At 57.4% G+C, this 27904-nt stretch overlaps 1 protein-coding gene across 1 annotated transcript; it reads left to right on the plus strand.

Moving 5' to 3' along the window:
* Positions 1-380: 380 nt before the first annotated feature.
* LOC119089991 (brefeldin A-inhibited guanine nucleotide-exchange protein 1) lies at positions 381-27163 on the plus strand. Its single transcript, XM_037212790.1, has 31 exons — positions 381-403; positions 915-1179; positions 2809-2987; positions 3529-3681; positions 4789-4929; positions 5795-5918; positions 6460-6569; positions 6950-7086; positions 7641-7875; positions 8487-8696; positions 9193-9337; positions 9786-9927; positions 10395-10554; positions 11371-11528; positions 12585-12675; positions 13154-13307; positions 13761-14041; positions 14747-15044; positions 15389-15543; positions 17240-17380; positions 17713-17864; positions 18274-18446; positions 18878-19145; positions 19493-19646; positions 20599-20628; positions 21389-21524; positions 23083-23273; positions 23515-23628; positions 23956-24274; positions 25040-25296; positions 25663-27163. Exons 2-31 carry the CDS (start codon positions 1056-1058, stop codon positions 25804-25806), a joined length of 5076 nt encoding a protein of 1691 aa, XP_037068685.1. The 5' UTR covers positions 381-403; positions 915-1055; the 3' UTR covers positions 25807-27163.
* Positions 27164-27904: the final 741 nt, after the last annotated feature.

Consider the following 27904-nt stretch of genomic DNA (forward strand, 5'->3'; position numbering starts at 1 on the left):
TCATAACCATATCACGCAATTGAAGGAAACGAGTAGTGCACGTCCTATAGTCCCAATGCGGTGCCTTCATTGATTGCCCTGATACCCTTGCAAAGTCTTAAGCGCGCTGTAAATGTCTATAAATTATCAGGAGCATTTAGTAAGTTTGGGACATCAACGATGTAAGGAAAGGGCATGAATTTCTTCTATGATAACCCCTGTCTTCTAGAAATTGAGTGGGAAAAAAAGAAAAACCAGTTTTTAATTTATTGGTCGAACAACAATTAGGTTCATGTTCAAAAGTTACACATATTACGCTTATTGACGTGTTCATGATAGCTTGGCAATCGACAGCGAGCGCATCTGCAAGTACCTCGCTGAGTGTGTGCGGGGCGGTGGGCTGTTATCATTTTGGTGTTGTTGGGTGGGTGTATGTCATTAGGGCGAGTTTCATGGCATGCCTCAAGCTCGTTATTATGGGCGCACTGATTATGGTGAACAAAAAATGTTCCGCTTTGTTTGCGAGTGCGTGAGCAGTTGTGAAGGTGTGTGAGTTGAGAACACATCACTTACTGACCTCTCGTTCCCGTAACAGCCCAGATAGGTTCATTACTAGGCTTCTGTCGATCGTAATTCCTCGGCATGTAATGTGTGCCATCAATTTCTCAAAATTTTAACTAAGAATTGACAAATTGTGTTCGGCTTGAGGCATTACTTATCAAATGGTGCTCTGGGAATGTGATCACTGTGTCCTACACCATCTGTGCACCTTGTTGAAAGTGGCAGGTTAGAGTGCTGTGACATTGGCCCCGGACTTTGTGAAAGTGTATGCAGTTGTGATATACTTGCTTCATAGCCATTCCTTTTTGAATTTGTGTAACTCATGCTTTGTTACTTCCTATTTCCCCACACTCATCATTGTTTTGACATTGCAGCATGCTGACAATAAGTCAGTGAAAATTTAATCACATAATATCTGATATTTCTATTTGGAATTGGTATCAAGTACCAGTAAAGAAGAAGTGTTATGATTTGCCATTTACATTCATGATAGTTCCTAAATTTACTCTAAGGAAATGCAGAAGACAGGAACCAGCAAGGAAATGTTCATCATCAAGGCATTGGAGAAAATCCTGCAGGAGCGTGAGACCAAGAAGCCTCATCACTCTCAGCTCAGAAAAGCCTGCCAAGATGCTTTGGGTAAGGTTGCTTCTACTCTGTTCTATATAACTTCTTCAATTGTGGCTTTTGAGATACTTGTCATGCCTTTTAGATCACAGGAGTCATGATTTTAGCTACTTTTAACCATTGCATGGCTTCACAGTTTTTCATGACCAGAACAGATGGGTGAGCTATCACGACAGCTGCCTGCACCTCCCATAGGCTGCTGGGCAGTGTTCCCAGATAATGTCAATCCAGCAAATATAAATGCCAGTGGCATATTTTTGGTATCAAATCAGTAGACAGTAGATGCTCCCAGATTAGTAAAACAATTAGAAACTCAACATATCACATGACCTACCAGGAAGATATAGTCAGAAAATCCATTGGGTGAAAAGTTATGTAGCTGCAATTTTTGCCACTCTAACTTTGTTTATTTTAAGGAAATACTACCTACATCACTGTGCCCCCTTTATGCAGCATCAGCTAATGAAAAGGCCATCTATTTTCTGCTCAAGGCCATGATGCAGTCAGGACTCAACTCTAGCTCCCACATGGAAGTAATTAAGGAAGCACTAATTATGCAGTTCCAAGCTGAAACCTGAAGGCTTTTGCCTCTTGGCTGGTACATCCCCTTCCTGTCATTGTGATGCTTAAGGTTATTAGACTTGGGAAATTGTTTTCAAAACATTGTGATAGGTAAGGTGGATTTGCTTTGGTCTCAGACCAATCAAAATAATGTATGATATGTGCAGCACATCCTTATTTCATCTCAGTTAAGGGTCATTCAATGTCTATGAAAGGCTGCTACCAGTAAAAAATCAATGGTAGAATTTATAGGCTTACTCCCTCTATTTTTCAATCTTCAGGCATTTATTCAAAATAGCTTCATTTAATGAATTTCTAGAATCAGCATGAACACTGGGCAATGCTTGTCATGTGAGCCCTGGCCCCTCCCTCATTTAATTGTTAAATTCTGGGTCAAGAACAGAATATTGTGGTGAAAGGTGAATGCTCCTCAGTACTCAGCATGGTACATCCTATCCTTGGGCATAACCTGAGGTTTAGCACAGCAGCTTCACCCGGTGTAGGTTGTCCCCATCCAGTAGGTAGTAAGAGTGCATAAGGTGATGCAACTCAAGCCCACCCTGCTGTGCATTGGTGAATCAGGAGGCAGGTGCTGTAGCCAACTGAGCTATCAGATGGCAGACATGTGTCACTGCGATGTTTACAGAAAATGAATTGTGGCTGAGGATGATGGACAATCTTAGTGCAGATATAGATGAGCATGGGCATTAATTTTTTGTGGAAGGAAGCTATTCATGTTTGGCAAATGCTGGAATGTATCATCAGAGGGAAGTGGTGTGTTGGTGTCAGGTCTGTCTGGTTGGCCTCTGTTAAAGTGATATGTGCAAGGAATTTCATTTTGTTCTCATTGCAACATGCAGTGCCATAAATGGTGCTTTATTGTTGATAAATGTCTATAGTTTGCTATGTGTGGGTATATTGACATACTAAATGTCAGCTATTGTTTTAAATGTTGTATGCGTTCCCATGGACCTTGGATCCATATCATATTGATCTCGCTCTTGCTCGATTCACCGTAAAACACCTTGGTCCAATGGCATATTGTGGTCGTCACACGCTAACCGAGCTGGGCCGCTCCAGACGAGGCCAAGAAGCAGTGCCAGGCGAACGGCGAGCCGGCCGGCGACGGCAGCTCGGTGCTGCCGCTGCCTAAGCAGGACAGCACCGGCTTCCGCGCCGACAAGTACCTGCTGCCCTTCGAGCTCGCGTGCCAGTCCAAATCGGCCAAGATCATCGTGACAGCACTGGACTGCCTTCAGGTGAGGGCAGGGGAGGGCAGCGGCGGCGGCTGCGGCGCGACACCCATGGCGTGGCCGCACTGACAGTGTAGTGCCAGCTCGCACTGACCAGCACGTGCAAGACGCACGCAGGTTGTGCAGCCAGTGCAGTTTGTGTGTGTGTGTGTGTGTGTGTGTGTGTGTGTGTGTGTGTGTGTGGTGTGTGTGTGTGTGTGTGTGTGTGTGTGTGTGTGTGTGTGTGCGTGCGTGCGTGCGTGCGTGCGTGCGTGCGTGCGTGCGTGCGTGCGTGCGTGCGTGCGTGCGTGCGTGCGTGCGTGCGTGCGTGCGTGCGTGCGTGCGCGTGTGTGAGTGAGCATGTGCTGTAATATCAAAATGCCATAATGACATGAAATTCTGTGCATTATTTGGTGACGATTTTACCTGTGGGGTTTTGAATCACCTCTAGTCGCACTTCTAGTCGTATAAGCGCCTAGCAGGCGGGCAGCTGCGCCCGCCGCGGCGGGGCACCAGCCATCAGACGCTCAGCGATGTAGGATGCCCGAGCTGCCCGCGTCTCCGCCAGAAACTGATCGCGTACGGCCACCTGACGGGGGACGTGCCGGACCTGACGGCGACCACGGCCGGCCAGCGCCAGATCGACCGGATCGTGCAGACCATCTGCGGCTGCTTCACCGGCGCCCATACGGACGAGGAGGTCCAGCTGCAGATACTCAAGGTAGGCCGGTGGCTGTAGCTCGGCAGGGTGGGCGGCTCAAGGTAGGCCGGTGGCCGTTGCTCGGCAGGGTGGGCGGCTCAAGGTAGGCCGGTGGCCGTTGCTCGGCAGGGTGGGCGGCTCAAGGTAGGCCGGTGGCCGTTGCTCGGCAGGGTGGGGCGGCTCAAGGTAGGCCGATGGCCGCTGCTCGGCAGGGTGGGCGGCTCAAGGTAGGCCGGTGGCCGTTGCTCGGCAGGGGTGGGCGGCTCAAGGTAGGCCGGTGGCCGTTGCTCGGCAGGGTGGGCGGCTCAAGGTAGGCCGATGGCCGCTGCTCGGCAGGGTGGGCGGCTCAAGGTAGGCCGGTGGCCGTTGCTCGGCAGGGTGGGCGGCTCAAGGTAGGCCGGTGGCTGTAGCTCGGCAGGGTGGGCGGCTCAAGGTAGGCCGGTGGCTGCAGCTCGGCAGGGTGGGCGGCTCAAGGTAGGCCGGTGGCTGCAGCTCGGCAGGGTGGGGCGGCTCAAGGTAGGCCGGTGGCTGCAGCTCGGCAGGGTGGGCGGCTCAAGGTGGGCCGATGGCCGCTGCCCGGCAGGGTGGGCGGGTCAAGGTGGGCCGGTGGCCGTTGCTCGGCAGGGTGGGCGGCTCAAGGCGGGCCGGCGGCCGCTGCTCGGCAGGGTGGGGCGGCGCAAGGTAGGCCGGTGGCTGAAATACGCTGTCAGCCGGTTTTTTGCCGAATAAGACTGATTAACAGAAACTACTGACAGCAAACTGGCTTTAGCCGCCAAATAGCCAAGTGCAGCAACAGATGCTGTAAAGCCAATTGAATATTGAATAATAGATAATTATCTCCATCGCATTTAAAGCATTTTGTCACTAACCTTTTAGGCGTTGCAACTGCAAATGTTCTGGGTGAGGGGGGGTTCCATCTACCGATAGTCTGGTGGAGCAACAGACATTCAAAGCACTTACAACAGTGTGTGTCTGTAAAATATGCCAGACACATGGTAAGATTTCGTGTAAATGCTGTCAGTGAGTGTGTTCGTCTGATGTCGGACATGTATGTCGTGCGCCTGTCAGTGCCGTCGGACGCTGGGAGCAGGCTGAGTGCGGCTGGTGACACGCCATCTTCTGTTGCAGGCGATCCTGACGGTGCTCACCTCCCAGCACGTGGAGGTCCACGAGGGCACCGTGCTGCAGGCCGTCCGCACCTGCTACAACATCTACCTGGCCAGCAAGAACCTCGTCTACCAAACCACAGCCAAAGCCACTCTCACGCAGGTACTGTGGACCGTCCGGTGTTCGGATGGCACAGATTGTCAGTGAGATCACGTTTATGTCTGTGGGAAACGCGGGGACTTGACCAGTGCAGGTTTGACAGCTTTTTTTTGGGGGGGGGGGGGCTTCCATAGTTATTGACTCAGGTTTCCCTGATTGGTCTTGTTCACGTTTTTATGGAGGCGTCTAGGTCCTGGCTTCGAATTCAGCATCCATAATCTGGTATGCTGCTACAAGATTGTGTTTTACAGTCTGGAGAGCAATAATCCTGCGGCCAATATGGCGGCCTCCGTCCCGTGACCCGACCCGTGATCTGTGTGCTGGAGGTATTTTAGCGCATGTCATCACATTGACATGATACTGCGCAGCTCATTGGTTCTGGTTGGCTGTGCATGCAAGTAATGGCCCTCACAGTTCAGGGCACATGTGGCGCTTTACATGGTCGGAAAGGTCACCTATGGCATCTAGTTATAAAAACAAAACGTCAATCACTAGATCATGTCACGCCTGTCTGTATCGGGTATGTAGCACGCTTCGTTAGAAATGTCAATGGATGGTGCCAGCTGCACCTCTGCCCCACACACCAACGATGTCAGAATGCCCTGCGCGGATGAAGGTTCGCATCGAAGTGGCTACTCCTTGAAGGCCGCGTTTTGTTCCGCCAGCGGCCGTTGGGCGCCTGGTGTCGGACGTCCCGCAGCTGCGATCCGGCTCACCCGTGCCTCCCACGGACAGGTGGTGAACGTGCTGTTTCATGCGGATGGAGAGTCAGGCGGCGGGCCAGGCGGCGGCGGACGGCGCGCCAGACGGGCAGGCCGAGTCGCCGCCGGCGCCGGCGGAGGCGCCCGTCGGCCCGCCGGCCGGGCCCGAGGAGCCGACCGAGCCGGCCGAGCCGGCCGAGGAGACGGACGGCCAGCCGGCGGCCGACGTCAGCGCCGAGGCTGTGGTCCGGCCTCTGCTGGACGAGCTGGTGGATAGCGTGGTCCGCGCGGGTCAGTCGGCCGGTCGGCCAGGCCCGGAGAGGGCCGCCGACGGCGCGGTGTTCGGGTCAGGCCAGTCAGGACTGTGGCCATCACAGAACCCATCAAGGCTGGCTGGGCGTTATGTTCACGTCAGCTCGGTGCTGTGACTAGTGCTAAGCATGGTCATAAGCAGCCGTCACTTCGCAGCATGACAGCTGCCTGTGACCAGCTTCAGCTCTGGTCAGCTCGGAGCTTTTACTTAATCAGCTTAAATGGCGTTCGTACGCACCCGTAGTGTGCAAGTCAAGACGGTGGTTTAACACAGGCAAATTTAAATGTTTTGTTCTATAAAACAAAGCTACTGTGCAGCTGACGCGACAGAGATCACATTCACTTTGCTGTTAATTCACGGATCTTGTACATTGCGAACCAGTTGCAGTGATTTAGTGGATATCCAAAAGCTGCGTTAGATTTGCGAAACACCGTGTGTTGCGTAGGTTGGATAAGACTTTTGACAAAGCGGATTCGGTAGCTGTGAAATCATGTAATATTGTTCGTCTGCTACTGCCAGAGGCGGCGGCTACTGAGACGACGGCCTCTGTGAGCAGTGAGCCGCGAGAGAACGGCTCCGAACGCTCCAGCGGCCCGAACACGCCCAAACTCAACCGGCGACACTCGCAGGTGCGCGCGGTGGGAGATAGCTTGTGATACTCGACCGCCTCTCTCTGAAACAGGACTGATGGCACTGTTGGTACGCCCTGTGGCCAGCAGTGGAAGGGTTTGATCGTGTGTATGCCGCCGGCTTTGAGGTGCAGCGCGGGGATGGCTGGTCTTAACGCGCCGGCCGTTCTGACTGCCTTGCAGCCTTGGTCTCCCCAGAAAAGTTTAACCGCACCTGGTTTTGAACGTCAGGGCGTTTCTGTGTCTGCTTCTCCTAAGCGTGCCGCCACATGAATGAGAATCCTGACCGTGACACCGTCATGAACGCCTGGTGGCAAGTCTTCTTCTCCACGACTATGTGCGCCGCGCGCATGACACGCCTCCTCCCCATCCTTCGGCAGGGCAGCGAAGACGCCAGCGAGAATGACATGATGACGGCCAAGTTCTCGCACATTCTGCAGAAGGACGCCTTCCTCGTGTTTCGCTCGCTCTGCAAGCTGTCCATGAAGCCGCTGCCGGACGGCACGCCCGACCCCAAGTGAGACGCCCGCCCTCCCCCCCCCCCCCCCTCCCCCCGCCCCGCTCCCCTCCCCGGTCCCAGTGAGGGCTAGGCTGGGTGGAGGTCGTTGCGTCAGCAGCTGGTTGGCAGCGATGACCTGCGCTGCGGTGCTCGGTGCGATTGTGTAATGAAGGATGTTAGATTCACAATCTTTTTTCACCTGCTAAATATGTAATATGTGACCAGTTCTAAAAAACGCGAGTTATCAAATGTTTCTTGGACTGGCCTTGCTCCACCTGACTCAGTGACGTGCTAACCCTAGTATCATGCAAACTGTCGTACAATGTGGACCCCTCAGTAAACCTAGTTGTTTGATTGCCATGTCACTCAGCCATTTGGTTGTCGCTTTCACTGTTCAGTTTTACATGTCGTGGATGCTGCTGTTTTTCCTTCAGCTGTGCTGAACAGCTGTTTGCGATGATTTATTTCACCCTGGAAGCAGCACCGAGTGCGTTCCAGAACGTGCGTCTCCACCGAGCTGCCGTCCACCGGACCTGCCTCCGTCTAACGCGTGCCACGCTGTACCTCCACAGGTCACATGAGCTGCGCTCCAAGGTGCTGTCGCTGGAGCTGCTGCTGTCGATCCTGCAGAGCCCGGCCCCCGTCTTCACCACCAACGACATGTTCATCACGGCCATCAAGCAGTACCTGTGCGTGGCGCTGTCCAAGAACGGCGCCTCTTCCGTGCCCGAGGTGTTCCAGCTAAGCCTGGCCATCTTCCTGGCGCTGCTGGCCAACTTCAAGCAGCACCTAAAGAAGCAGATCGAGGTGAGACCGGTACTGGTCACGGAGAACGGGTCGTGTCACGGAGGCGCCTGCGGTGGTATTGTCAGGAGGACAGTTGGATTGAGGGAGATTGCATCATGGTGTGGCTCAGTAGCTGGTATGGGGTGTGGCATGCATTGGAAACAGTGCAATTGAAACCTTTGTCGTGGGAGCTCTCGACTAAACTCCGTTGCTATACACAAAGTTTTGCTGTGGACAAATACATTAATGTAAACGCAGTAATGCAAGCCAGTTTCCAAAGTCTCCACCCACAACAAAGACTAATGCGAGCCGATTTCCAAAGTACTTACCCATTACACAGACTAATGCGAGCCAATTTCCAAAGTACTTACCCATTACATCGGCTAATGCGAGCCAATTTCCAAAGTACTTGTCCATTACACAGGCTAATGGGAGTCAATTTCCGAAGTACCCACCTACTACAGAGACTAATGTGGGCCATTTTCCCAAAGTACCCGCCCATTGCACAGATCGTTTGGTGCGGTGGTGCCAATGGCCAGTTGTTGCGTGGATCGAGACATAACTGAACAATTGTTGCCATCTTGTCACCCATAAATCCAATATTGACAAGTCGCCCCGCTTGTCCTTGGCAGGTGTTCTTCAAAGGCATCTTCCTGAACCTGCTGGAGACGCCCAGCTCGTCGTTCGAGCACAAGTGGATGGTGATCCAGGTGCTGACGCGCATCTGCGCCGACGCTCAGAGCGTGGTCGACATCTACGTCAACTACGACTGCGACTTCGCCGCCGCCAACATCTTCGAGCGGTTGGTCACGGACCTGAGCAAGATGGCGCAAGGCCGCCAGGTGAGGGCGGACGGCGCGCGCGGGGTGACAGCGCTGCGGGCTCGGCTGGCGGGGCGTTAACGACGCGGCGTGGCGCCGTCCTCCGTAGTGTCAGCTGTGTGCGGCAGAGCTTGTGTCTGCACGATGCCTGTCAGCAGACGAGTAGGGCTTACAGCAGACAAGTAGGGCCTACAGCATCTCATACCGCTAGAACCTGCGTTATCGTGATACGTTCCGCCTGAGTCTTCGCACAAAGAATATGTGTGGCAAGGATGACGACTTTTTCGCCGTCAGTAGAAATGCCAAAAAAAAGAAAAATCGATGTGATTCGAATCTGGTGTGGACCACATTGCTGTTGGTTGCCGTAGATAGGGCTCTTGTAGTGTCCAAGGAACTCCGTCTTCGCTCGTATTATGAGGCAAACTCCACCGCCATGCATCGTGCCCCAGTGGCGTCATGTGACGCAGTCGGCTCTCACCCGCCGTGACCTCGCCCCCCCCCCCTCCCCCTCTCTCAGATCGGGCAGGAGCAGCTGGGCGTGACGCTGACGCAGGAGCGCAGTATCCGGCTCAAGGCGCTCGAGTGTCTGGTGGGCCTGCTCAAGTGCATGGTCGAGTGGAGCCGCGAGCTCTACGTCAATCCGCACTCGCAGACCAACCTGGGTGGGTAACGGCCCAGCCCGGGCCGGAGCCGGGGGGCCGCTGCCGGCGGGCCGGTCGTGCCCCAGTCGAGCGGACTGCAGTCGTCGACAGCGGTGCGCGTCAGGAGCGGGCGTTACGGGCCATTTCCTGTGCGTGGGTTAAAGCCGGATGAATGGTCTGGTATGTTGCCTGCTTGGCGTCTACGGTCACTGAAGTTGTCATTCTTGCTGTTCCAACGCCGGTATAGAGAGTGGTGTCTGCGAGGTGGTCGGCGACAGGCCCTCTTGTGATGCTCTCGCCGCGAGTCGGTGACGTGTGGGGACGCATGGCCAGACGCTTCTCGCGGTCCGTTTCTTCACCGTGTGATGTTTTCATCTTGTCACCGAGAGACATTCTGGCGGCGTGGCGTGTTCACGGCGCGCGGTCAGCCGGCGGCGCGCGGTGGTGTGACGGCGCGCGCGTGTTCCAGACACGGACCGGGAGGCGCCGGACGAGCCGGCGTCCACCTCGCTGACCACCTACGGCAGCCAGAGCAGTCTGCCCTCCAGCACGCCGCAGCAGTACGAGTCGCTCAAGCACAAGAAGGAGATCTGGGAACAAGGCATTGACATGTGAGCGTTCCTCCGCTGTTTCACTGGAGTGACTCTTGTGACCTGTTGACTCATCCATTCAGTGATTAGCTCATGCGCCGTCTTGCTTTGAGGCATCCAGGGGCGCGCGCGTTAATGTCGCTGGCTAGCGTCTGCTTGTAAACGTCTTTAGCAGATGCCGCCTCGGATGAATATAACCGTAGCTTTCTAGTTAACCTTGAGAGTTCGATCTCGTACGCCGCGGACCGACTTGTTCTTGTCGGGGCTTCATCTCAACGGCCTCCTCCGCAATATGACCTTTAACCGGCGCTGTTCGAGCGCGTGATAGGTCAGCGATGGTTCGCTCTGTGGCATGCCCGGTACCGGCGTGTGCCGTCACTGCAGCTGTCTCGGCGCCCCCGGCCTGCTCGGCCGTCCGTCCTCCGCCCCTCCTCCCGCCCGGCCGCCCGTCCTCTGACCCGACCCCCCCCCCCCCGCCCGGCCGGCAGGTTCAACCGGAAGCCGAAGCGCGGCCTGGCGTTCCTACAGGAGCAAGGTCTGCTGGAGGCGACGCCCGACTCTGTGGCCGCCTTCTTCCACGACGACCACCGGCTGGACCGGGCCGTGCTGGGCGACTACCTGGGCGACCCAGACCAGCATAACCGGGAGGTGAGTGGGACGGGGAGGAGAATGCTGAGTGGAAACGGTAATCATGTGAAAAGGCTTAGCGTGGCATTGGTGCTCTTCTTTTCATACTTTTGGATGTACCCTGAGATATATAATGCCACTAGATCACCAACGTCCATGTTGAATAATTAGCAGGCATGTGTGCTTCACCAGAGGGCGATCAGTTTCAAAATTGCATAGTCTGACAGGCAGACCGCGCAAACTGCGGTTAGTCGTAGCGAATTACGGACAAGCCAGCGTTGGCAGGGAGATGAACATAGCTCCAGTCGCATTGGGGTGAATCTTTGGGTGGAACATATGTAACACGATGCCTGGCATGCAAAGGTTGTGAATTCACCGACGGAGATGTATATTTTGAAGGAGTATGCGCCATTAACATCGTAGCTAATTTCGTGGTTTTGGGTCCGGGAGTCTGTGATTTGAGTCCTCGTCTGAGAATTCTCTTTGGCGATGCGGCGCCATTTTAGTCTGGCTGGCTTCCGTTGATGAGGTTTGTTAAGCTTTTGGCAGGCTCATCTTCAAAGTTGCGATACCGTGTCATGTATTTGATGAATCTAATATGTTTCTGGTGGAAGGCTGATGCGTGCAGATTATCTTATTTCCGCTTCAAAGTTGTACCTGAGCGTATACTCAATGGCTGGAAGTTGTTTCTTGTGTATGGGTTCGTATCGGCCAAGCATAGCCTAATATGTTAAATTACTAACGGATGTCTGTCTCTGTCTGTCTGTGTACACACACTTGTCTGGCGAGCTGGGTACCTCTGTGTGACGCACCCGGGCGCCTCCGCTCTCCCTGCAGGTGATGTACGCATACGTGGACCGGCTGGACTTCAACGACCGCGACTTTGTGGCGGCGCTGCGCCTCTTCCTGGACGGGTTTCGGCTGCCGGGCGAGGCGCAGAAGATCGATCGGCTCATGGAGAAGTTCGCCAGCAGATACTGCGAGTGCAACCCGAAGTGAGTGGCCGGCCTCGCCTCCTGTCGGTTGGGTATCTTTGAGCTTCGTGTTGTTTGTTGTTCGCATGCTCACAGCTGGTGTTTGTTGTGGGCGAGGCCGCAGGCCAAGCGGGGATATGATATCTAGATATCTTACGTGGACGCTCAATGTCATTACCTGCCAAACCCATTGAAGTAGGATATTGGAATGTCTAGTGTGTGCACGCTAAATGTCATTGCCTGCCAAACCCATTTAAGTGGGATATTGGAATGCTTCGATAAGTCCCATCCGTAGAGGCAACCAAAGGCGACGACTTCTCTCGATCGTGTTAAGGCATCTGCTGCATGGGAATAACAGTCGCGCCTGCTATCGTCTGGCTCGGCCCGTGACCCAAAAGGCATCTGACTAGTGGCTTCTACAGGTCGTTCTGTTTCGGATTTTCACAAAATAAACAGTCAGGCGACCGTCAGTTCCGTCGGCGGCGGCGGCACTTCACGGAGAGTGTTTCAAGTGTATGTGTTATCTGTCCACCTGTTGACATGTGCTTGGTGCTTCCCCGGCCCTGGTGGCGACTAGTGTCGCGACATTGACGTGGTTAACGGGGCGGTCGATACGTGTGCCGACTTACCGCTGTGTTGCCTGGCAATCTGGCTTGCTGTGTGACCGTGCGGCTGGTACTTAGGCCGTGACCTGACACGTCAGCCAGTTTGGGGTCGGACCCTGAGCACTGGCGATAGGTTGAACCCTGACCACCGGCAGCAGGTCGGATCCTGACCAGCGGCATTAGGTCGGACCGTGACCAGCGGCAATAGGTCGGATCCTGACCAGCGGCAATAGGTCGGACACTGACCACCGGCAGTAGGCTTGACCTCGACCATCGACAATAGGTCTGACCCTGACCAGCGACAATAGGTCTGACCCTGACCAGCGGCAATAGGTCTGACCCTGACCAGTGGCAATAGGTCGGATCCTGACCAGCGGCAATAGGTCTGACCCTGACCAGCGGCAATAGGTCGGATCCTGACCAGCGGCAATAGGTCGGACTCTAACCAGCGGCCGATGGCGCCTGTTTGCAGTCAGAACATCTTCGCCAGTGCGGACACGGCCTACGTGCTGGCCTACTCCATCATCATGCTGACCACTGACCTGCACAGCGCTCAGGTCAAGGTGAGCCGTCGCAGAGTATGTGATGAACTCATAAAATGCCTCTGTTAGAGGAGCAGGTCTGTGGATGATCTCTGATAGAGGACCAGCTCTGTGGGTTACCTCTGTTGAAGGAGCAGGTCTGTGGGTGGTCTCTGAAAGAGGAACAGGTCTGTGGGTTACCTCTGTTGAAGGAGCAGGTCCGTTGGTGATGTCTGTTAAGGGAGCTGGTCTGTGGGCGGACAACCGGTTTGGTTTTTTTTCACAACTAGCCATTCTGGCCGAATCAGGTGAGCTTGATTCCTTCGTGACTGGTTAGTAGTTTAGCTGAACCGGTCTGTCCGAATAATTCGTGTCGGTGCGTCATGTACGTTCAATAAATGAAACTTCCTGGTGTGCTTACAAGAACGTTCACCATGTGTCGGAGGGCTGTGACGGGCATTTGCCGCTCGGTCAGTTGTCCTGATGTCACCATGGTGACCGCGCACGCTGTGTCATCCAGCACAAGATGACCAAGGACCAGTACATCAAGATGAACCGCGGCATCAACGACAGCAAGGACCTGCCGGAGGACTACCTGTCACAGATCTACGACGAGATCGCCGGCAACGAGATCAAGATGAAGGTCACCGCCAGTGCCAAGCCCGGAAAACAAGGTAACGCGCTCGCCGCGGTGGGCCGCCCCCCCCCCCCCCCTCCCCCGGGACTCCTCGTCACGCGGCTGCCACACACCGCTGTGTGGCTCGGTTGGGGTCTGTTGTACGTTTTTAGACATTGCGTTGTGGCATAAGCTGAAAGTTTCTTCAACTTGATTATCAGTCCCTCTTCTCAGAGCAGAGTTGCCGAGTTTGGTTCAAGGCTGTGATGTTCCTGGCGCCCATCACACCAGTTCAGCGTGTTGTGGGTTCGCTCCTCTCTTCCATCATGGTTGTCTTTTGCTAGCCATTGTCTCTTACTAACCTCAGTTATTATGGACGCTGTTTGGCACGCAGTGTACAACTACGCAGCAGAGGCGTCCGAATCATGATGTCGCTAGCCCAGTGAAGGACGCTGGGACGCTGTGACCCAGTGATGGAGTACTCAACCTTGTGTCCGTCCCGCCGCCGCAGTCGCCCAGAGTGAGAAGCAGCGGCGCCTCCTCTTCAACCTGGAGATGGAGCAGATGTCGCACGCCGCCAAGTCGCTCATGGAGGCGGCCAGCCACGTGCAGGCGGAGTTCACGTGCGCCACGCACGTGGAGCACGTGCGGCCCATGTTCAAGCTGGCGTGGGCGCCGTTCCTGGCGGCGTTCAGCACGGGGCTGCAGGACTGCGACGACCCGCTGGTGGACGAGCTCTGTCTGGACGGCATCCGCTGTGCCATCCGCATCGCCTGCATCTTCCAGATGAAGGTGCGGAGTGGTGGTCGTGACGCGGCCTCTGCACCCGACGGCGCGGGCGGGCACGGCGGCTGGTGTGTGTCGCAGTGGCGTTCATGACGATCGTGAGGATGTGAATGGGTTGGACGTGCGAGGTCTGGTCGAGACAGAAGGATTGTCTAGGGTGAAAAATATGTGGTGGTTAAGAAGTGTCATATGTTCTCGATGTTGAAGATATTTGTGGAACAGCTGAACGAGCATAATGCAGTGGAGGTGGTTGTCCCACCAGTCACGTTTTCACACGTCAAGAGGAGAACACTGTGGGCCGAGGCTGTGTAAGGGATGCTGAAAGTTCTGGGCGTGTCGCTTGTTTTATCCAATGCCATTTTTGGGAGACTGACGGCGTGAACTAAGAAAAAGTAAGGTGGGCTGCAGACAGTTGTAGGTTCGAGTGAGTTACGCTTCAACTGTGTGAGTGCCACGCCGCCCTGAGGCCTTAAATACCTGGAAAGTGAAAGGTAATAATGCTGGTGACAAGTGAATGAGTACCTCGCGGGAAGAGCATTTTCCCTCCTTCCACACACACTTATTAGATCCACATTAATGCTCGCAGTGCGCTACTGCCACATACGTCGTGTGAGGCTGTTGCGTGAGTGAATACACCACGCCTTCCAGTGTGCTGCATCTGTCCCGCCACGTGTCCGTCTTCACCTGCCATGTCTGCTGCCGTGCCGCCAGCTGGAGCGGGACGCCTACGTGCAGGCGCTGGCTCGCTTCACCCTGCTCACCGCCAACGCGGCCATCACCGAGATGAAGGCCAAGAACATCGACACGATCAAGACGCTGATCTCGGTGGCGCAGACGGACGGCAACTACCTGGGCAGCTCTTGGCTGGACATCCTGCGCTGTATCTCGCAGCTCGAGCTGGCGCAGCTGATCGGCACGGGCGTGCGGCCGCAGCACCAGCACCAGCACCAGCAGGCGCGGGGCCGGGCGCCCGACGGACACCGCTTCCACTTCCTGGAGAGCATCGACTGTGAGTGGCCGGCCCGGACGGTGGTCAGCTGGCGGTGCCAGATGAGCCGCCGCGGCGAGGTGCCGGGTGGATGACGATGGTAGAGATGTGAGGGGTTGCCACGTGGCCGTGTTCGTGCTGCGTGACAGCCTATGCCGGCTTATTTCGTCTCACACGTGTGCTGATCCTTTGCTCTCCCTCGCATTTCTGTAGTCATTAAATCGAGGGTTCCCGCGAGCCCTTGGCCTTCCATCAGCCCTCAGCCGCACCTGTCTCCGTCTCCGGTCAGTCAGGCCTCTCGTGTTCACGTGCAGTGACGCTGGGCGTGTCCAGACCGTACCCGTAACGCTCCACTGCACCGACAGTCACCGGTACAGCCGAGCGACGTATGGCAAGCGTGGTGGAGTCGATGGGCGAGACCAACTCCCAGAGCGTGGTGGTGGCCGTCGACCGTATCTTCACGGGCTCCATACGGCTGGACGGCGACGCTGTGGTCGACTTCGTGGACGCCCTCTGTCACGTACGCCCTCGGCTCCGGTCTCAAGTTTGGTTATGTGTGTGCCGGTTACCTTCGTCAGAGAGACGCAACATTTGAGTTTGACGCCTGGACAGTTGGCGATTTGGCGATAGGTGTTGAGCGGCTCCCATCGACCATCGTCCGGCGCAGGCATCATGACTAGTAGCATGTCCCCACGGTTTGTAGCTGTCAACTTGTCTAGCTTGGAATGAAACTCGAGTATTTTGGTCGCGGTCCGTTAGAGCCAGCCGTGCCATCGGTGAGCAGCCGCGGGTTGCCGAGACCTGCGCACACCGGTGCCGTGTCTGCGCCCCCCGCTGACCACACACCAGTGCCGTGTCTGCGCCACTGCTGACCACATACCGGTGCCGTGGCTCCCCCCCCCCCCCCTCTGACCACACACTAGTGCCGTGTCTGCGCCCCCGCTGACCACACACCAGTGCCGTGTCTGCGCCACTGCTGACCACACACCGGTGCCGTGTCTGTGCCCCCGCTGACCACACACCGGTGCCGTGTCTGCGCCACTGCTGGCCACACACTGGTGCCGTGTCTGCGCCCCCGCTGACCACACACCGGTGCCATGTCCGCGTCCCCGCTGACCGTACACCGGTGCCGTGTCTGCGTCCCTGCTGGACTGCGCATCGGTGCCGTGTCTGCGCCTCTCTTGACCACACACCGGTGCCGTGTCTGCGCCTCTCTTGACCACACACCAGTGCCGTGTCTACGCCACTGCTGACCACATACCGGTGCCGTGTCCGCGCCACTGCTGACCACACATCGGCGCCGTGTCTGCGCCCCTGCTGACCACACATGGGTGCCGTGTCTGCGCCTCTGTTGACCGCACACCGGCGCCGTGTCTGCACCCCATGTGACTACATATCGGTGCCGTGTCTGCGCCCCTGCTGACCACTCACCGGTGTCGTGTCCGCGCCTCTGTTTACCACACACCGGCGCTGTGTCTGCGCCTCTGTTGACCACACACCGGTGCCGTGTCTGCGCCACTGCTGACCGCACACCGGTGCCGTGTCTGCGACTCTGTTGACCACACACCAGCGCCGTGTCTGCGCCCCTGCTGACCACACATCGGTGCCGTGTCTGCGCGTCTGTTGACCACACATCGGTGCCGTGTCTGCGCCTCTGTTGACCACACACCGGTGCCGTGTCTGTGCCCCCGCTGACCACACACCGGTGCCGTGTCTGCGCCCCCCGCTGACCACACACTGATGCCGTGTCTGTGCCCCCGCTGGCCACACACTGGTGCCGTGTCTGCGCCCCCGCTGACCACACACCAGTGCCGTGTCTGCGCCCCCGCTGACCACACACCGGTGCCGTGTCTGTGCCCCCGCTGACCACACACCAGTGCCGTGTCTGTGCCCCCGTTGACCACACACCAGTGCCGTGTCTGCGCCCCCGCTGACCACACACTGGTGCCGTGTCTGTGCCCCCGCTGACCACACACCAGTGCCGTGCCTGCGCCTCTGTTGACCACACACCAGTGCCGTGTCTGTGCCCCCGCTGACCACACACCAGTGCCGTGTCTGCGCCCCGCTGATCACACACCAGTGCCGTGTCTGCAATCGGTGCCGTGTCTGCGCCCCTGCTGACCACACACCGGTGCCGTGTCTGCGCTTCTGCCGACCACACATCGGCGCTGTGTCTCCGTGCGTGTGCCCCTGCTGACCGCGCACGGCCCGCGCAGGTGTCACGAGACGAGCTGGCCCAGGCCCAGCCGCGCATGTTCTCCCTCACCAAGCTGGTAGAGATATCCTACTACAACATGGGCAGGATCCGTCTGCAATGGTCCAGGATCTGGAAGAAACTCGGAGAGCACTTCAACCGCGTAAGGAGCTGAACGGCCCGCTGGGTGATGGGTTAGAGTATCTGGCTCTCCATCAGGCAAGCACATGTGGGCTGAGAAGGCCTTTGCTGATAATCTGTAATGATCATGGCGTAGCTATAAAGTATGTCAGGGCACCGTGGTCTCAGACAGCATATGCAGGATAGCCCTTAACTAAACATGATGGAAGCGGGAGTTCCGTGTCTGCGGCATCGGTATCATGTAGTATGGCCAAGAAGTGTGTTTCTGTCATCGAGATGCCACTGTAATCACGAAATCTGGCTTGATCAAGCGTCAATGAACGCGATGTTATATGCCGTCTGCTGGTGTTTTAGGTGGGATGCAATCCCATGGAAGAGATATCGTTCTTCGCCGTGGACTCCTTGCGGCAGCTGTCCATGAAGTTCATCGAGAAGGGGGAGCTGGCCAACTTCCGGTTCCAGAAGGACTTCTTACGGCCGTTTGAGTACATCATGAAGTCCAACAGGTTCGTGCCGTCGTCTTCGCCCGTGTTATGAGCAGCCTGAGTCTGTGTCGGAAGAGCGTGGCGCCTCAGATGTCTGGGTCCGCTTCAGGACGTGTCCATGTCACCCGAGGCGCCAGGATTGGTCGAATGGTTCCAGGTGGCGACTGAGGCCTCTCGAATCCATACACTGACCTCCATGTTTCTAGGTTTCGCTACAACACGGCGTCATCAGTCGGCGTGCCCAAAACCCTCTGCCGCAGTGCTTTGGGCAAGCCAGCCGCAGAATACTCAACAGCCTTGTTGTCACCGCATTGCCAGTGTGGGGGTAAGGTGACCTCGGTGGTCGACGGATCCCAGATCTCAAGCCCTCGCTTTGTTGGCGCTGGGCGATGAACGCGTGTGGATGACGCTGTCCGGTGGCCGCCGGCAGGTCGCCCACCATCCAGGACATGGTGGTGCGCTGCGTGGCTCAGATGGTCAACTCGCAGGCTCGCAACATCCGCTCCGGCTGGAACAACATCTTCAGCGTGTTCCACCTGGCCGCCTCCGGTCACGACGAGAACGTGGTGGAGCTCTCCTTCCAGACCACCGGCTCCATCATCTGTGAGTGGGTCAATGGGGCGGGTATGGCTATCACAATGATTTTGGCTTGACAGCTCTGGCGTCTCACCGGCTGCCCGGGCCAGTGCGAGACGGGATGCCTGTTTAAGGTGTCGTGTGGGATGCGGTGATGGTGTGGCAGGTACCCGGGTCCGAGACCCACATGTCCATGGCCGGGCGCACTAATCGCTACACCGTCGCCGATCCGCGGTAACGTCGCAACCGTCTGCACGATCGGTAGATAGGTTTGTTGGTTCGAACGGCAGGAGGGGCAGGGAGCGTGAGGGTCTTGCCGAAAGAGGCAGGCAGTCCATTCGCCTTTCTGCAGCCACAGGAGCCGTTTATGAATCAGTCGAGTCTCAGTGGACCCCGTCTGTACCCTCCGCCACCGAGTTTCTGGCGACGGCGCCTCACCGCGGTCCGTCCGCCGGCAGCCACCGTCTTCGAGAACCACCTGGCGATCGTGATCGACAGCTTCCAAGACTCGATCAAGTGTCTGTCGGAGTTCGCGTGCAATGCACAGTTCCCGGACACCAGCATGGAGGCGATCCGGCTGATCCGCAGCTGCGCCCGCTACGTGGCCGACTCGCCCCACCTCTTCCGCGACCACAACATCGAGGACAAGACCATCCCCGAGGAGGACCGCGTGTGGGTGCGCGCCTGGTTCCCGATCATGTTCGAGCTTTCCTGCATCGTCAACAGGTGAGCGTCGCGCGCGGGTCCGCCTTCCGGAAACAGTTGGCGCGTGTGAATTTGTTCATAGCGCTCGTGTTCTGTCGTAAGCATTACTCGTACCCTGGTCGACTGACCGTACCTCGACTCCCACCTCATCTTCTGAATGGCTCACTGTGTCCCGTTTCTCACCCCTGGTACAAAGTAATGTTGGTGGTGCAGCTGGCCGTGGCGTCGGTCTTCAGGCCGCTGGATCTGGGATGGAGTTGAGCAGCGTTATCACGGCCTTAAGCCGTGTGATACGCTGTCATTACCAGCGGTAGCGCCAGCCGTCTGCGTTATGTGGTCCGGTGAGCGTCACTTCCCGCTGTCATCAGGTGCAAGCTGGACGTGCGCACGCGCGCGCTGACAGTCATGTTCGAGATCATCAAGACGTACGGCATGACGTACCGTCAGCACTGGTGGAAGGACCTCTTCCAGATCCTCTTCCGCATCTTCGATAACATGAAGCTGCCTGAGCAACAGTCAGAGGTAGAGGGCTTGGTTCCCAGATTTTGGTGTGGCCGGCTGCGCCTTTCCGTTGTGTTTGTGGAGAACTGGCTGCTGCTGCTTTCGTGCTACCTCGTGCTAGGTGCTACTTTAGCAATTTCGTTTGGCTGCTAGATAATGGATGGATGGTGGTGTCTGCTTTAAGTTGTGACTTTCGTTGCGCGTGATTGCTTTACACCCCTTTTGAGTCCGTTTGTATTCGTCTTGCACTTGAGGAACCAGTATTTAACTTGTAAACTTGTGTATGCGTTTCAAAGTAGGGTATGTTGTATTGCTGTCATCATCAAAAGCCGCTAACGTGTAAAGTAAAGAGGCGGGGCGTGGTAAATTGTCCATTCGTGGATTCAGAAGCGAATATTCGGACGAATTACTGATCGCAGCGAATTTCCATGTCTTACCCTACTGAGACCGTAATTGTTTTGTTTAGCTTTTTCTCGCACATGGGTTTGTGAGTGGGCACTGGTTTTCGGGGCCATGGGGGAATTTGTTCTATTACGCGCCGTGTTCGGCCCCGTTGTCGTTCGGCTCTCCGGACCTGCTATTCTGTTCGCGCTCCCCATCGTCCAGGGCGGCTCAGGCAGTGACAGTAACCAATCGCACTCATACTCTTAACTCCAACCGCATTCTGAACGCATGGCTGCAGAATGCGGTCCGATAACAAGGCGCGAAGAAAATGTACGCTCTCGTTGTACAAAGCTCACCATGTCGCAACAATTATCGGCTTCGTTGAGATAATATTGCGGTACAGATTCTTCAAAAGCGGTCGGGATCGGGCCGTCTCTCTGCGTTCCAGTTCACAACAGATCAAGTTTGGGCCGCCTTGGACAGGGCACACCTGTTTCTTTGAGCGTCAGCGGGCTGGTCAAGCTGGGCCTTGGTACTGGCCCCGATGGCTCAGCCGCCCTGTCTGATTCCGTTCTCTTCTGTTTAACAGATTTTCGTGCATCCCGACAACCAGCTGGATGTTAGTACTCGTCGCTTGTTTTGTTTGGGGCCTACGGCTCGTGGTGCACTAGCATCTGGTTCTCGCTCCCCGCTCCCCAATCTGAGCAATTCCGTTTCGCTCCCCTCGATTCCATTCCACACCACTTTCTTCATTTCACTTCACTTCACTGCAGCTCACTCCACCCCGTTCCGTCTCATAACCTCCATCGTTTCTCATCTTCCCTCTCAGCTCATTATTGTCATCCTGCTGTCCATGCTCCACAGCTTCAATAATCTCTGCCGCACTCCCTCTTGCCCCGGCCTGACTTCTCTCCGATTTTTCGTTTCCGCGCCGCCAGTCGGTTCTTGTTGCAACTTGTTTTGTTGGTTTCTTGCTAAGTATGCTTGCTTTTTCTCCTGTCATTGTCATTTTTGTTTTGTTTAAACATATCCTTTTTAGTTACGTCCCTGTTTGCAGTTTTCCTCGTTGCTTGGGCTGGTTGGTCTGTCTAACATAATTTTTCAGATTGCTAATATGTAGCGATATTAATGTCCTGTTTATCCTGTTGTCATCATTTTTTTAACTAATGGTATGCACTAAGGGGCTTCTTGGTAACATGTACAAGCATTATGCATATAAGTTGTGTGACCCATCTGCGGTCAGTACCCGACCGCTGCCTCGCGTAAAAGGGAATGGCATGGCCCCGCCCCGTTCCATGCAGCCACCGGCCGTGGGCGCTGACTGGGGTCGCCCTCGGAGCTGGCGCTAACACGCGTCTGTGTGGGCGGCGCCGTTGCAGAAGGCCGAGTGGATGACGACCACGTGCAACCACGCGTTGTACGCCATCATCGACGTGTTCACCCAGTACCACGACACGCTGCAGCCCATTCTGCTGGAGCCGCTGTACTCCCAGCTGCACTGGTGTGTCCGGCAAGGTGAGCACACTGGCACAGAGCGACGTGCCGCCGGGGCTGGGGCAGAGCGGTGCATGGCTTGGCCGCGGCACAAGCCAGCAGCCGGCCAGGACTGCGGCGCCGTTGTGTCGGCCACCCAGTTATGACGGAGAAAGTCATGTCCAAAAAGGCCCCAGAGGTACGGGGTTCGGTTCCCCGCGGTGCCCGCCCTTCCTGCCAGGGTGAGAGGCAGGCGACGCCATGTAGCCTCAGCAGCTGAGTGCGTCGTAAAGCCCCACTGACTCAATGACACAAAAAGGCTCCAGGAATCTGAGGGTTGCTCGAGGTTTTGCATTGTGGTGTTGCGTTTCTTTTCAGGAGGTCATGCTGACCGAAAAATGGCAGGCTTTCACGGTTTCAGTCAAACTAAATCCTACGAACTCCACAGAATAGTGATATGCGTGGGTGATGGGTATGTTCATAGTGGAAGATCGCCACGTGGGAGCGTAACACACATCACTGACGGTGCCGCCCCAGCGCTGTTCAGAGGCTGAGAGTGTACGACACATCACTGACGCTCCCGCCCCAGCGCTGCTCAGAGGCTGAGCGTGTACCACATGTCACGGACGGTCCCGCCCAGCGCTGCTCCGAGGCTGCGAGTATACCACACATCACTGACGCTCCCGCCCCAGCGCTGTTCAGAGTCTGCGAGTGTACCACACATCACTGACGCTCCCGCCCCAGCGCTGTTCAGAGGCTGAGAGCGTACAACACATCACTGACGCTCCCGCCCCAGCGCTGTTCAGAGACTGCGAGTGTACCACACATCACTGATGCTCCCGCCCCAGCGCTGTTCAGAGGCTGAGAGCGTACAACACATCACTGACGCTCCCGCCCCAGCGCTGTTCAGAGACTGCGAGCGTACCACACATCGCTGACGCTCCCGCCCCAGCGCTGTTCAGAGACTGCGAGTGTACCACACATCACTGACGCTCCCGCCCCAGCGCTGTTCAGAGGCTGAGAGCGTACAACACATCACTGACGCTCCCGCCCCAGCGCTGTTCAGAGACTGCGAGTGTACCATACATCGCTGACGCCTCCGCCCCAGCGCTGTTCAGAGACTGCGAGTGTACCACACATCACTGATGCTCCCGCCCCAGCGCTGTTCAGAGGCTGAGAGCGTACAACACATCACTGACGCTCCCACCCCAGCGCTGTTCAGAGGCTGCGAGCGTACCACACATGACCGACGGTCCTGGCCCAGCGCTGTTCGGAGGCTGAGAGCGTACCACACATGACCGACGGTCCCGGCCCAGCGCTGTTCAGAGGCTGCGAGCGTACCACACATGACCGACGGTCCCGGCCCAGCGCTGTTCAGAGGCTGCGAGCGTACAACACATCACTGACGGTCATGCCCCAGCGCTGCTCGGAGGCTGAGCGCGTACCACACATCACTGACGGTCCCGCCCCAGCGCTGTTCAGAGACGGGGCCGTTGGTGCGCCCCGGCCGCCGTGTGTTGTGTGTGGTCCGCGCGCGAGCTGGCGGCGTCCAGCCGTCCTCCGCAAGGCAGGCCTCACTGACCTGCGGCCGCCGTCACAGACAACGAGCAGCTGGCCCGCTCCGGCACCAACTGCCTGGAGAACCTGGTGATCTCGAACGGCGTCAAGTTCCGGCCGGAGACCTGGGACCAGACGTGCGCCTGCATGCTGGACATCTTCAACTCGACCATCCCGCACCAACTGCTCACCTGGCGGCCGGGCAAGCCCGGGGACGCGGCCGCCGAGCCCAAGGTCAGGGGCGCCACGCTGCGCCGCAAGGCTTGCGTGACCAACGCCAGAGCATGTTAAAGACTGGTGCTGGGCGTATTGGCGCTGCTGTAGTTGGCGTCAATATGTGCGGAAGGCTGGCGCTGTAGCTTGTCCAAGCCGAGCGCCGTGGCGCGGTGTAAGTGGGCGCCGTTACGAGCGGTTGGTTGCTTGTGTGATGCGGCGCGCGCGCGTGTGTTGACGCCGCCGGCCCGCTGTCTGCCAGAGCCCGCTGGAGCCCCCGGCTGAGATCATGAGCCGGGCCGACAGCATGCACAGCATCAACAGCATTGGCTCCTACAGCAACGACGACAAGAACAGGAAGATCATGAAGATGAAGGTGCGTCGCCCGTCGTGGCGTGGTATTGAGTTGGGTGCGGCTGGCTGGTAACTGAGCACCCGCTATGTGTAGGGTTCGTCAGGCGGTGCGTCGCGATGGCTTTGTCGCTGCGGCTTAGAGAGTGAAGCTAAAGCTACAGACGTTCAACCGTTGAATGCCGTGAAGTCGGGTCTTTTCACGTATTCCTTAGATGTCAGTTAGCGATACCACATATTTACTAATACGCCCAGTTATAGCTTCAGTTGCCTGTTCAAATGTTCTTCAAATAGCTTGCGACGCCCCCCCCCCCCCCCCTGCCCCTTCTGACCGAGACGGTGGGCCGGCCAGGTGCACCAGGACCACGATCTATTCGCCAGCCTGCTGATCCGCTGCGTGGTCCAGCTGGAGCTGATCCAGACCATCGACAACATCGTCTTCTTCCCCACCACCTCGCGCAAGGAGGACGCCGAGAACCTGGCGCTGGCGCAGGCCGAGGCGCTGCGCCAGCGTCTCTCGGACGACGCCCAGCAGCGCGAGGACCAGGGCATGTACCCCTACCTTAGCGCCGGACAACTGTTCCAGCTGATCGACTGCCTCATGCAGAGCCACCGCTTCGCCAAGAGGTTCAACGCAGACCACGATCAGCGCAATCTGCTCTGGCGGGCAGGTGAGTGGCGGTGTGAGGGGTGGCAGGTGGCGGTGTGAGGGGTGACAGGTAGCAGTGTTAGGGGTGACAGGTGGCGGTGTGAGAGGTGACAAGTGGCGGTGTGGGGGGTGACAGGTGGGTTTGGCTCGCTGGACCGATTTGACCTGGTTCAGGGTCCGCGGCGGAATGGTCCAGGCCGGTCTTGCGCCGGGTTAAGTGTGGTTTTAGGCTTGTGGTCTTCGTTCGGGTTGTCTTAGGGTATGGATCCGGGTAAGGAAAATATGAGGCAGTGCAAAATTAGTGTAAAATGGGCTTAGCAGCCGATGCGTTTCACAATACCAATTGATTGTCATGAGATGACAGCCCGAGGGTCTCAAGGGTCTATCAGGGTCTCAATGGGCATCCTCGGGTTGCACACCGGGTCAGGCGGGCTGGCGATAGTCCGGGCTGGCCGGGCCAGTTTATGGTTGTGTGGGGCTGCTTGAGGCTGCCTTCAGGCTGACTTGTAGGCGTCGTAAAATAGCCGAGAGGCTAGGATCTGCTAGCTGACATCATGTAACATGCCATTTAATTTTGCAGCAGCCGATTCAGGTAAGCGACAAAAACCTCCGCCTGATTGTTGCCTGCGTTGCTGTCACCCGGCAAACTGGCCTTTGTCGCCGATGCCCCTCCGCATGGCTGCTATGAGCCGAACAGCCTCGAGACGCGCGCGCGCTCACCACCAGTCACACCGAATCGGACGTCGATCACCGCGCGGCTGTCTCTGACCGGCCCGTCCTCCGGCAGGCTTCAAGGGCAACGCCAAGCCGAACCTGCTGAAGCAGGAGACGCAGAGCCTGGCGTGCGCGCTGCGCATCCTGTTCCGGCTGTACGCCGACGAGCAACGGCGGCCCGGCTGGCCGCAGGTGGAGCAGCGGCTGATCGCCACGTGCCGCGAGGCGCTCGAGTACTACCTGTCGCTGCAGTCGGAGGCGCACCGCGACGCCTGGGTGGCGCTGCTGCTGCTCTTCCTCACGCGCGTCCAGAAGATGGACGATGAGCGGGTGAGTGGCGGCGGGCTGGGCGCGGCGGCGCGCTGCTGTGAGGGATTTCGGGGGTCGCTACTGCTCGTGGGCGGCGGGCATCTCCTGCTGAGAGCGCCGATACGCTCTCGCTCGGCCGCGAGGGTGCGCTGGCATGCACACGGCTGTCTTCGAGAGGGCAGTTGTTGCGCTGTCGTCGCTGGAGCGCTCAACAGTGTATGTCATGCTTTCGAACGAACCTATTAATCTGTGAAATATTAAGTAGCGCCCGCTATCTGTCGGCCGTTCAGTTTCTCTGCCTTTGTCGTCATGGCGATGCCGGTGATGTTTGCGTGAGATGCTCGTGCAGGCTCTCGCCCCTGACACGGCCTTGTCTGCTTGCCGCAGTTCCGGGCGCACGCCTCCAACTACTACCCACTGCTCTGCGAGGTCATGTGCTTCGACCTGAAGCCCGAGCTGCGCGCCGTGCTGCGCAAATTCTTCCTGCGCATCGGACCCGTGTTCGGCATCACCCCGCCGGCGACCACGTGACTGGCCGCAGCCAGTCAGCGGTAGCGAGCGGCGAGGGACGCTTCTGATTGGCCGGCGGGCCTGGCGCCGGAAGTCGCGGGACGCTGAGCTTGGCGTCGGGAGAGGCTGGAGAACGCCTGTGATTGGTTGTAGCCACAGAACTGAGCGCATCGCCAGATGGCGGTGGGCACGCGTGTGATTACGTCACCTGTACATACCTAAATATCCCCGATAGTGCCTGAGAAAGTCAGATACGGCGTCCATTTGACGGGGTTCAAATGATTATGTTTATGTTGATTATACTGGTGATTATGCTGGTGGGGTCGCCAGTCGCGTGATGCCCGGCCATCGTTAGTTGATTCAGTGGACGGTATTTATTGGTCGTGCGGGCGGGCGAATAGTCGGTAGCGCTCCGTCCAGTTACGGCCGGCCAGCGACCCCGCGCCGCCGGCCCGACAGCGTCCAGGACATCGTGCAATGTTGCCTTCAGCGAATAGTGTTGTTATCTCGGCACGTGACACGCACGTGCACTGACGCGAGGGCCGCCGCAGTTCGAACAAAGTGCGTGCCCCACCGGTGCTGCCAGCTGTTCCGGGGGAGGGGGGGGGGGGGGGGGGCGAGACCCGCCACCTCCCGGACGCTCCTGGACGGCACGCTCCGCCGGCCGAGCCGGCTCGCCCGGTCGTCGCCGGTCGTCCGTCGCTGGTCATGACAGGCGGCGTCCAGCGTCGTCCGCGGCGCACGGCGCACGGCGCCGGCCCGGCGTAGGGTCTGTGTCTCACCCCGTCTGTCCGCGTCGGCCGGACCTCTGGCGTAGGTCTGACCCCTGGCGACGTCTGGCCGTGACAAACAGGGCATGCGGACGGGTCCACACATCGAGAGCAGGCACGAGCGCCAGCTGCTGCGTGTGCTGTACAGGATGCCTTATAGCCTGGTATCGCATCACTCTCCGTTAAACACATGGTAGACGTGGGGTACGCGTACAAGTCGCTATCGAAACCGGCGAGGCACGCGTACGGTGACCCGGTTGTCCCGTCTTCATCTGACCGATGTAGCCGCGGGCCTGTGAGCCGGCGAGCGTGTCCGGTCCCCGCTGTGGCCGCCATGTGTGCCGCCTCACCTCGCTCGCGATCGTGACGCGTCCGACCGGTGCCCCTTGCCGAGGAGGGCTGCCCTCCGTGGGGCGCCGGTCGACGGTCCGGCGCTGCTCGGCGTGCGCCCCGCAGCCGGCCAAGGCCTGGACGAAGAGTGTCCAGCCCGGCGGCCGGGAAGACGAGCGATGCGGCGGCGCTCCGAACATTCCTCCGTAGCGGGTAACCGGTGGATCACGTGTGGGCGGAGATCGTTGGCGGCACGTGCCGGGTACGAAGGAAATAAAATCATCCAATCGTATGTGTTCGCGCGTGCTTGTGGAGCGGACGCTTGCCGCCAGTGGGGCTTTGGGATGAAGCGTATCCGGCCATCTCCAGTCACGTCAGGAGTTCAACAAAACAGAACAGACGTCCAACAGTAGTCAGCAGTCCAACAGAAGTCAGTCAGTAAACAGTCGGCTTCGATTCGCGGCGATAACGAGGGATTACGGCACGTCGGTCGGCGTGGTTGTTGGAACGGCTCTCCGTGATTTCACTGGATATTCGCTACTGATCCCGACTTAACGTGGATATGATCTCGCCAACTCACGTCATAAGCTTTTCGTTAGCCTTTGACAGGCAGGCACGCCGCTGTTCGCGATATGATTAAAGTACGGCGGATTGCCGTGCCAGCAGCGTCGGGTAGAAATATCCTTCGCTATTGATTGCGCGTGGCCAGACTCCGCGCGATCAAAAATGTTTGTTTTTCTCCAGTGCTGCCGGATGCTGGCCACCAGGCTACAAGCCGTCAGACCTCATCCAGTGATGCCCTGCCGGGTGGCATATGTACAAATGAGCGCTGTTCACCGACAATCGATTGACGTGGCCGGCAGACAGCGCTTCCACAGTGTTATCGTGTGCACGAGCGCACGGTTGCTCGCACCGCGCACCAAGGGATCAGCCGAGTAAAATAGATGCTCTGTGTCAGATCAACAAAGTAGGGGATGTAATACAATGGATGAGTGTCAGATTAACAAAACAGGTGATGG

Source organism: Pollicipes pollicipes, unplaced genomic scaffold, assembly GCF_011947565.3.
Source record: "Pollicipes pollicipes isolate AB1234 unplaced genomic scaffold, Ppol_2.1 Scaffold_3087;HRSCAF=3621_pilon_pilon_pilon, whole genome shotgun sequence".
NCBI lineage: Eukaryota > Metazoa > Arthropoda > Thecostraca > Pollicipedomorpha > Pollicipedidae > Pollicipes > Pollicipes pollicipes.

Coding starts and splice junctions, on each gene's coding strand:
- LOC119089991 (XM_037212790.1), top strand. CDS start 1,056: ATGCAGAAGACAGGAACCAGCAAGGAAATGTTCATCATCAAGGCATTG. Junction 13,308..13,760: donor TGCCAAGCCCGGAAAACAAG/GTAACGCGCTCG, acceptor CCGCCGCCGCAG/TCGCCCAGAGTGAGAAGCAG. Junction 15,045..15,388: donor CTTCCTGGAGAGCATCGACT/GTGAGTGGCCGG, acceptor CTGCACCGACAG/TCACCGGTACAGCCGAGCGA.